The 10,933-nt window shown below is 32.4% G+C and overlaps 1 protein-coding gene and 1 long non-coding RNA gene across 2 annotated transcripts in view; one reads left to right on the top strand and one right to left on the bottom strand.

Annotated features, from left to right (window-relative positions):
- LOC107645273 (26S protease regulatory subunit S10B homolog B) overlaps positions 1-2,948 on the bottom strand; it is a gene marked incomplete in the record, with an annotated part of 3,433 nt that extends 485 nt beyond the window's left edge. Inside the window, 10 exon segments of the mRNA XM_016349263.2 lie at positions 1-17; positions 127-225; positions 317-508; positions 810-947; positions 1,062-1,148; positions 1,231-1,317; positions 1,444-1,605; positions 1,727-1,863; positions 2,397-2,516; positions 2,713-2,948. Coding sequence (XP_016204749.1) covers positions 1-17; positions 127-225; positions 317-508; positions 810-947; positions 1,062-1,148; positions 1,231-1,317; positions 1,444-1,605; positions 1,727-1,863; positions 2,397-2,516; positions 2,713-2,812 — 1,139 coding nt within the window.
- LOC110263076 overlaps positions 1-10,607 on the top strand; it is an 11,189-nt gene extending 582 nt beyond the window's left edge. Inside the window, exons 2-3 of the long non-coding RNA XR_002348077.1 lie at positions 3,623-3,631; positions 10,595-10,607. This is a non-coding gene — a long non-coding RNA (uncharacterized LOC110263076). The remainder of the gene's footprint in view (positions 1-3,622; positions 3,632-10,594) is intronic.

The following is a 10,933-nucleotide window of genomic DNA, read 5'->3' as shown; positions in this document are numbered from 1 at the left end:
TTCAGTTTTCGAACAGCCTGAAACAGAAGAATGAAGTCAAATTATTGTTCTGTTACATGAGTTGGTAAACCCCTTGTATATGTAATTAATACACAGAAAAATCACCTCCCTCAAGATGGAACTTACCTTCATAAAATCTTCATGGATCACATAGTCGCGCTCTGCACGGATTGCGGACATTCCAGCTTCCGTGCAGACATTTCGAAGATCGGCCCCATTAAAGCCCTATAAGTTTGCCAAAATAATTTAAAAAAACACAAACCAATCAAACATGGATCAGTTGGCTAATAAAAGTAACCAAAATGTTTGTACTCACCTCTGCAAGCTTCACAACAGCTTCATAGTCTATTTCACCATGCTTAGCAATCCCAGCAGCATGAATCTTGAGAATTTCCATCCTCGATAGTTCATTTGGCAATGGAATTTCTATTTTCCTATCCAACCTTCCAGGACGTAGAAGAGCAGGGTCCAGTACATCGGGTCTGTTCGTTGCCATTATCATTTTAACCTACAATTCAAGCAACACAACAAACGAATTTTCCATAAAATTTATTCTACAGAGGACTAATCATTGCAAACAGAAGACAAATTAATCAGAAATGGTTGATACGATTTACATTACATTTGAATCATATCTCACATGTTCTACAGGCTTTATCCAACTATACCCCCACAAGGCCACAACCAACAAATAAAACACCAAGATAAAGTTTTTAATCCTTCTAAATTGCTACAAGGAAGAGAGAAAATGTTTCTAAACCATCACGGTGGTCTCCAAATAAAAACAAAGTAAATGCAGCATGCTGTACCTTTCCAAGTTGATCAAATCCATCTAGTTGATTAAGCAACTCCATCAGTGTTCTCTGAATCTCACGATCAGCACTTGTTCCCTCACTAAAACGGCGACCACCAATGGCATCGATCTCATCCATAAAAATGATGCAGGGCTTGACAAACAAAGTAGAGATTCAGAACTACTTCACATACACATGCATACATACATATCTATACAAATAGATATACACATATACATGTAGGAAAATACTTCGGACGAGTCTCACCTGGTGATCACGTGCATACCCAAACATTTCTCGTATCAACCTTGCACTTTCTCCAATGTACTTATCAATTATGGCACTTGAAACAACCTACATCAGAAGTTAGGAGTAAGACACTATTACCTTAAAAGGAAACTTCAAATACAAAAATTCAGAAAGAAACAAATCTGACCTTCAAGAAATTAGCATCGATATTACTGGCAATTGCCCTAGCTAACAGTGTTTTACCCGTACCAGGAGGCCCATAAAGGAGAACACCCTAAAAAAATGAGAATAGAGAATATTCCAGTCAAATGCAAATTACAAAAAAATGCTACTTTACAGGAACAAAAAAATGAAGATGGCATGCTGCCAAAAACAGAGTTACACCAAACAGATCAATCACCTTAGGAGGTTTAATTCCAACACGAAGAAAAAGTTCTGGATTCATCAGAGGCAATTCAATTGATTCCCTCAATTCCCTTATCTGATCAGAGAGACCACCAACAGCGGAATAACTCACATTACCGGGATCCTCGTGCAGCATATTGTAAACAACCGGATCAACCTGTCAACTCATGACAGATAAGTGCTACTTATTCATCAAATAATAAAAAACCCCAATTAAACACTGGACATGAACATATTCGTCAAATAATTATCTCAAGAGAATGAATTGTGCTACATACTTCACGTGGAAGAGCTCGCATTATGGTGAGTGTTGTCATATCAAGAACCACTCGTGTACCGGAAGTCAATTTTTCCTTATCAACTTTACTCCGGCATCCTACCACATACCTTGGTCCGCTGCTTGCTTTAACAATCACTGAGATAACCCAAGACACAAAATACAAGTTATATCATTGAACCAATCATAAATCCAAATCAACCAAGAAAACTAAGAAGATAGTATATGGTATAGCTACCTTCTAGCTAACGAAACTAAATCAATATAAAAGAATCAGTTAAGCAAAGAATAATCAATCTAGTAATAAAGACAGATAAGATCAACTTACACCACCCTAAGTTAAATTAATCCTCACACCATTAAATAACCTTTTCAATCCACTATCATTTAATACCTTCTTCCATAGGGATAAAAACAACATAATAAATGCTTCCTAATACCAACAAAAAAGAAGTAGTGTTCATTCTGCAAATTTTGGCGCAAATGATCAACAAAATAGATAGCTATAATTCAATGTTAAGGCTACATTACAATATCATAAGTTATTAAGTGCGTCAAGTCTTAAATCAATGTGAATTGACACCTCCACTATGCTGGTAAGACAGGCAAGCATCTTAAAGCAGAAAATTTTGAATAGAGTTCAAAAATAAAACTAAAAATAAAAAATTTACAGCGTTCATTGTCAAGAGGCCTGAGAACTTCCCCAATGATCTGGCCAACGCTTTGAAGAGACTTCAAGTCATCCTCCGTTTTATTGAACTCTTTCTTCGAAGCTCGCAAATTCTCTCTCACTGACACAATTCCAGTTCCAACAAATTAAAATTAACTAATAATCAACCAAACAAATCACAGATAACTTGAATAAACAAAACCCTAACAGCTAAAGCAGCTAAACATTCATGATTCATTCATTCCTCTTCCCTTTCTCAAAACCCTAACGAAATACAGTTTCCAGAAAGCAGAGATTTTTAATTAAAGGAAACGAACCTGATCGAACTCTGGACTCCAATTCCTTGTGCTGGAGGAGCTTCTTTCGATAATCCGCCACCGCGTTACGACGTCGTACGGCGTCTTCAGCATCTGTCATTGTTAGTTATAAATATTGGTTCTTTCTTTCGATTTTGGATAACCAAAACACAAAGAAGCTTAGCTCCGAGCTCTGTGGTGCGTTTCCAGAATCTACAGTTTTTGCGGCTTCTACTCTCTTCACAAGTTACCGTGTCTTGTTCTCTACGGCAATTTATGTTTGTAAAGTCCAAACTACCCCTACAGAATACAGCATTATACTTAATTACTTATACATACGGTGTTAATTATTTGGTGGAAACTCAAGTACAGCCGACTTCACGTGAAGTCATTAGATGAAAATTTAATCAAATCGGTTAAATCATCTAACAGCTCTCAATTATCAACTTCACGTGAAGTCGACTGTACCTGAGTTTTCACCTAATTATTTATTTCATTTAATAAAAAGAAAGTTACTTGTAGACCAAAGATTTGGTAAGTTCAACATTGAATAATAAATAAAGCATTTAACGCTATTTTTTAGAATAATATAATTGTATCATCGATAAAAATTAAACATAATATTTTGTTCAAAGTACCAACGGATCAGCAGAAAATTTATTTGTTTAAGTAGCTTTTTCTAAACAATATTTTCTCAGAAACGAAAATATTAATTGAATACGATTATTTGTGTTAAATGAAAATTTCATAAAGAAAAAGAGTAAAGACAAAGTCAGTTAACAAAAAATGTAAAATGATATATAGAGGTTTCTTTTAAAAAAAAAAAATTGAATTAACGGTAGAGAACATAAGACTAAGGAGGTGGATTAAACAATATCTGAGTTAATATGGATGGAGTCATTTATATAAAAAAAATATAAAAACTAAGGAGGTAGATTTTGTAATCTTTTTTTTTTCTACTATTTATTTATTTATTGGCCTTAAGCAAGTTGTCATTGTGAATGTTTCTTAGTAACTTATGAATAATCTGAAGGAAGCAATGAAATAAAAATGGAAGAAAAAAAGATAAACAGATGATAAAGATTTAAAAAATAAGGCGGTCAAAGAAAGTCAGCTCTGCAAACTAAACAAAAAAATTATGCTGGCATTTGAGCACCAAGTAACAAATAAGGCAATATATCAGGTTCCTATAACTAATCTGCTTTACCGTAACCGGGAAAACCTTAAACATTACTGCAATTTTTTTCAAAAGAGAAAACATACATTGGTTTGATCATTGTATTATATGAATAGCAAATTTAACCAACATGAAATAACGCTGAAAGATAGAGATGAAAGTAACCAAAGATAAAGCCATCTGATTAGGAGAAAAAATAAATAGCAATCAAATGCAATTGGTGTGAACAAAAATAACAAAAGCATTAATCAAAAGAAAATATTAGCAAAAGAAAGTGTATTTCTCTGAGCTATGGTTAATAGAGGTGTTTGCGGTACGGTTTACTTTTTTTTAGAGAAAAGTCATTAAATTTAATTGTTTAATTAAATAGCGGTTCGATTTGGTTTGATTTTTTTATCTAAGCCATTCGAATCAATCCAATCCTATTTGAATCGGTTTGGTTTGGTTCAATTTTTCGAGTTTTTCAATCAATTAAAAAAAATACTACCATACTATTTCACAAAGTCACAACATTAAAATCGACAAACACAAATACACAATAGTTAAAAAAGAATCTATTGAGTAGGATCTAATGCCTCTTTCGAAAATTTTTTGCATTGCGATAACAAGTGATTTTTCATGTTACCGGTGCCATTTTTATGTGTATCACAAGCATAATTAGCCCCACACTAATTGCATTTAGCTCTAGGGTACCGTGGATTACTAGTTTCATCTTTAATAAAGTGATCCCATATCCAATATCTAGGTCTACAAGGCTTTCTCTTACCTTCGTTGGTCTCTGTTTCAGTGATGTCATCAACAGGAGCTTCTTCAACAGCCTGTCTTTTCCCTCATCCTCTACTAGCAAGTTTCCTTGTGTTTCTACGAGGAGTTGGCACAGCAGGCAATGCAGTCGAAGATCTGCTGCTTGTATATTCATTCGAAAGAGAAACTAGCGCAGCAGGCAATCCAGTGTCCCCATATTCTCACTTGAACTAACATCAAACTACATAAACAAATACATTGAACAAAAAAAATAAATTTATAAGCAATTTACAAAATCAAGAGCAGAAACACAACAATAAATAAATTAAAAATAGAATAACAAATAAATTAAACAATGAACAGTGAACCAGCGATCAGAAGTAATTTCAGTAAACAACGAACAACAAATAAAACAATGAACAACAATCAGAAGCAATTTCAGTAATTCAACAACAAATAAAGTAAACAATGAACAACAACCAGCAATAAATATACACTGAAATGGACATTGAACAACAACGAACAACAATCAGCAACAATGAATAAATGATTATTGAACAAAAATTAGTCAAATTACATACTAACTCGGAGGTTCAGGCTCCATATCTGACTTGAAGTGGTGGCTGGGTGGCTCGGTGCCGTGATGTGTTATGAGTGGCCAGAAACGCAGGTGTACTGCTATGGGTGGTCAGAAATGGTGATGTGGGTGGCACGGGGGGTGGTGCACTACTGGCTGCTGGATGGTGTAGTGTCCCCGACCGCGAGGATGGTGCTGGCTGGGGCTGGGTGGTGCTGTCCGCGAGGAAGTGCTGGGAGGAAAGATTCGGCGGCGCTGTGAGGTGGTGGGAGGAAGGGCTTGGCTGGCATTGGGAGGTACTGCAAGAAGGTGGGTTCACCGTCGGCCTGGGTTTCTTTAAGTTTGAGACTCGAGAGTGAGTGTAGAGAGCAAGACTGAGTTAGTGGGTGTGTCTACACAAGACAGAGAAACGTTGACATATGTCTTCTATTTGATTTTTGAGACACACAATTTTGAAGGACACGCTGGTATACAGATTGACACAAATTACATGTATTCAATGTACTTCTAATAAGTTGAGACACAAAAATTAATATTGAGTCACTGATTATTTTGACATTTTACCCTTATTTTATTTCTATATTTTTATTTTTGTCCTATCTTCTCATCCCTTTCCAGATCTTTTCATCTCTTCTTCCCTCCCTTCTCCTCCCCAATTCAACTTCCATCTCTTCTCTCATCCCTTCTCCCCATTTCAACTTCTGTTTTTTCTCTCTTCATGGCCAATCAACTACTAAAGTTGTCATCTCCTCTCATCCATCTCCAGACTTTTCATCTCTTCTCCCTACCCTTCTCTTCTCCATTTCAACTTCCGTCTATTCCCTCTTCTCTCTTCATGGCCAATCAAGCAGAATCTATTCTCCTCTCCCTTCTCCTCCCCATTTCAACTTCGGTTTCTTCTCTCTTCATGGCCTGCCATTGTCACTGCCTCACTTCCTCCTCATATTCTCCAGATTGCGTCTCTGTCTTCTTCCAAATTTCTAGATCTGCGACTTGTGTCTCTGCCATGTCGCAGTCGAGCCTCTATCATCGACCCATCATGCCTCCATCTTCATCTCTGTTCATCCTTCTATTTGCTCTCTTTTTGAATTTTTTTCCTAAAATAAAGTTCTATTTTTCTTTGTTTTTTATTATTAATATGTGCTATTTTTAGAAAAAAAAAATTTTATAGTCTGAATGCTATAGACAATTTCTTTCCGTTGGCTTCTACGCCATTGAAATATCTCACCTTCCAATTAATTTTTTAATTTCTCAACTGCAAAACTACGATATTCTATTCATTCATCATTGCTTCAACAACTTAAAATTGACACAAGGTATTCAAAATGGAAATATGCCAATTAATTACTTGTTGTTTAATTAGGAATATATATATTGAATTTGTTGTTGAAATTACTGTAATTTTTGTTAAAGGTAGATGATGGTAGTAAAAGTAGATGATGAGGGTATTATTGACTTTTAAAAGTTTTATATGTTTTATGTATGTTTTTTTTGCCAAACATAAAATATATATACATATATTTATGTCTATGTCTATATAGTTCATGTCTATGTATCATGTATCATGCTATATACTAAACAAACAGAGCCTGAGAGTAGGTTAGATTAGGTCACGTTTGGGGGTAGAATACTAGTTCGATTCGCTTCAGTTGGAATTTTTATTGTTAGAACCGAAAATCGACAATTTTTAATTTGTTCGATTTTCAATTTTTTTCAGCTGGTCGATTTTGTTCAGTTCAAATTGGTTTTAAACATCCTTAATGGTTAAGGTGAACCAACTGAACCGGTTCAACCTATAAATTTAAAAAAAAAAAAACAAAACCAAAAGCATATATCCCCTCTCCCTGCGCTCCCTTCTCTCAAACTAGCCAAACATAATTAGATTTATCTCCCTTTTTCCTTCTCTCTCAAAGAGAGATTTTCCTCCTCTTCTTATTTTCATTCCCAAAGACCCTTGGTGAGTTCTAACTCTCCATCAAATTCATTATTTCTTTCTGTTGAATATGGCGCCTGAGTCAATTAGTTATAGATTAAAATTAGTTAGACAACTCAACTTGAACCGTGTATATAAGATAAATTCAGTTAGTGTTAGTAATGAACTTGAACATTCTGTTTTTCTAGAAGCGTCTCAGCTTCTTCTACCTCTAGCTACTTCTTCCTCATCTCTCTCACTTTCTCTTATACCTTTTCTCTTTTTGATCTGGTAACTTGTTCACACACTTCTTTTTAATTAGTGAACTAATGCACTAGAGTCACACTATTGATTTTAGTTTATCACCTCCAGTTTTATTACTTAAATTATTTATTTTATTAGTTTAATATTGATGATAATTAATTATAATAAGAGTACATAAAGAGTACATAAAGTTAATTATAAATTTTTTTTGGCAATTTTTTATTTTTGTTTGTTTAAAAATTTTAAAATAGATGAAAATAAAAAACTAAAAAAAAATTTGTGGATAATTTTATATATTCCTCATGTATTCTTATTATAATTAGTTATTATTAACAATCAATAAACTAATAAATAAATAATTTAAGTAACAAATAAAAATCCACCATTAAAAATCATTATCAGGCATGAACTCAAAGTCGTGGTCATGAGGATTACGTAACAGTGCAACTATGTAGACCTTTGGAATTCTCCTTAACTCAGACACAATGTAACGAACATGGCTTAAGTAACGCTAGACATGATGCGAAACCAGCATTTGCGTCCGTCATGGGTGAAAATGTCCATTTTTAAAGATAATGACTCTGAAGATCAAGTTAGTAAAATTAAAATAATAATTAATTGATCAAGATGACTTGCATTGTTATTAATAATTAATTGTTAATAACTATAATAAACATATGACATAGAAAAAGAGGGAAGTGACAAACCAATAGAGAGAGGAAGAGTGAAGATTGAGAGAGAAAAAAAATTATTCTCTCATTCTAAAAATTTTAAATAAACAAAAAATTGACAAAAAAAAATATTATGTGATTAATCTTATATTGGTAACATAAAAATTAAATCATTCAAAATATACAAAAAAAAAAAATAGATAACATTTAAAGCAAATAAAATAGTGCACATGTTTTGAGTTTGATTAGGGTAATAAATGTATGAAGTCAAATATCTGTATGTAAAATGTATAAATACAAAATATTTGAAAAATATTGTTCTGTATTTTTGGAACCTTAGTTAGAGTATTTGGTTATAATTTTGGAATTTTTTTACTTTAGTTTCTATGATTAAAGCGCCTAACTGTTAACTTTTAAATATTGGGAGCCACTTAGATAAAGATGTCAAAAACGTCTTTTTTTTTTTTTAGATGTTTTTTAAAAATTAAAATTTAACACATATAATCAATTAAATTGTATTATTTTTATTAAAATTAGACTGGACAAATCAGTTTAGCAAAAAAATTAATAAATTAAATTTTGAACCGGTATAAATTAATATTTTTTATAAAAAATTACTACAATATTCCTATTATAAAACACAACTAAAATATTCCTATCATATATATATATAAATTTTGAAAAATTTAAATTCTAACCCTATAACGATAGAGAAGAAAATGGCTAGAATTTAGAATTCTCAAAATTAATATATATAATAAGAGTATTTTAGTCATTTTATATAATAAGGGTATTGTAGTCATTTTTTATAAAAAATAATATTAATTTAGACGGATTCAAAATTTGATTCACTATTTTTCGGTCAAATTAATTTATCTGACATAATTTTGACAAAAATAACATAATTTAAGTGATTATATGTATTAAATTTTAATTATTAAAAAATATCTTTAAAAAAAAGACGTTTTCTGCGTCTTTATTGGACCATCCCCTTAAATATTTATATATTCATTAAGATTTTCAATGGATATAATAAAGTTTAGCAATTTAAAAAAAAAAAAAGGAAAATAAAGAAAAGCCTTTTTATTATAGGCATGGCATGTTTATATGGAAGCTTCACTAAGTCATACACTTTAACACCTTCCATTAATGAGTTGATTGTTTTTCTCATTCAGGATAGAGAGTTAATACCATCAGATAGTTAACTACAAATATATTCAAAAGGAAGATTAGGGTTCTCATGTATAACGTAAGACCTTGCGACTAAGATAGAAAAAAACTTCAGTATAACAGTATTGATATGTCAACCTATCTAACACCACCCATTCAACCATTTATAATAACTAACTCAATGAACAGTAAAATCCAAAACCAAAGAAAGAAGATGTGAAACAATGAATTTATAAAAGAGTTAGATTTCTAAGAATCAGAGATACGACCAAGGAAAATTATGACAATACAATAAACAGAAAAAGAAAAAAAATTAAATGTATATCAAGTGCGAAAATTCTTTGAATTTGTAAGCATTTGACATTTGAGATCTGAACAAATTTGAAATAGCTTTGACATAACCGCATGAAAACGGTAGGATTCATATAAAACTAATAAATCAATTGCGAAAATGAAAGACATTATGCAAATAGAGTGGAATAAAAATAAGATGACAATGGTTTTATTTAAAACTAATCGAATATCATTTTCTCGTATAAGTAACACCTGCTTGGCTAAACATAAAATATTTGGTGTTCCGAAGATTACTTAGAACTGGATTATTTTTGGGCCTAGACGTGACATCTAGGCTTTCTTTTAGATAGCGTTCGACTCTGGGTTGTTGAGATACTGTCGTTCGAGTTTTTCGTGAAGAGGTAGAGAATGATACTTGCAAGATACTCCAATTCTTAAGTTAGCAAGAGTATAAGTAAGTTTTGTATAGATTGAAATCTGAAGTTATCTGACCGTGCTAGTGTATTTACAGTGGAACTAGAACAACGTCCCCAAGATCGTTCCTCTTTTGGTGGATAACTATCCCTAGTTGTAAGGGATTTAATAAGACATTTTTTTCTAGAAGAAGGTGAGAAATAGTAGAAATTAGTTATATTTCAGGTACGAGGAGATCGACTTCTGTGATGCTTTATCCGACCTCTATGAGCTTGGTAGGTCATGTTTGGACATCTTTACTTTAGGTCTAACTCTTTAATTGAGTCAAAATATGAACAATGTCCCTACTTAAATTCGAACTTTCGTGTAAGTCGAATTCAAACAATAAAAAATCAGACAGACATTTTCAAATAGGTTTCATTACATCGAGTTAAACTTCCTTTTCTAATTCAGAAACCCGACGTAATTTTCATACTTCAAATATCATGTCTTTTGATTTTTTTATTTGACACGTGAAGTATGATTACATTAATAACCGTATACGTCATAAATAAAGAGTGATTTTACTTTTTTGTCCTTTAAATCTTATAAATACACCTTCCTGATTCTCTTCCTTCTTCTTAGTTTCTTCTTTTTTACCGGACCATCTTCCTTCAATCTATTCGCCTTCTTTCTTTGAGACTCATTTCCCATTTTCATATTTTACTCTTGTGAGATTTTGAAGGGCATTGTCTAAAGCTTTGGAAGGGACCATTCGTTACTTTTGTTGCTCGCCCTCTTGCCTTCCTTGCTTCCTCTAAAAAAGATTAGCTTCTTGCACTCACTTGGATGCAAGTTTTATTTTTTGTTTCAGGAATGGAGAATTTTGTTGTCAAACTCGCCGTTTCTAGAATTTTGCTTTTTGTATTTCCATGGAAATTGCATTCTTGCTTTTTGTATCTTAACAATTTTTTGCATACAGATTTTGTCAACTAAATCACATTGAATATATTAGAAATTTAAACATACTTAATAGTAAA

This window comes from Arachis ipaensis, chromosome B06 (genome assembly GCF_000816755.2).
Source record: "Arachis ipaensis cultivar K30076 chromosome B06, Araip1.1, whole genome shotgun sequence".
Classification (NCBI taxonomy): domain Eukaryota; kingdom Viridiplantae; phylum Streptophyta; class Magnoliopsida; order Fabales; family Fabaceae; genus Arachis; species Arachis ipaensis.
The sequence above is the reverse complement of the archived record's forward strand: the minus strand, read 5'-3'. Positions and strand labels throughout refer to the sequence as shown.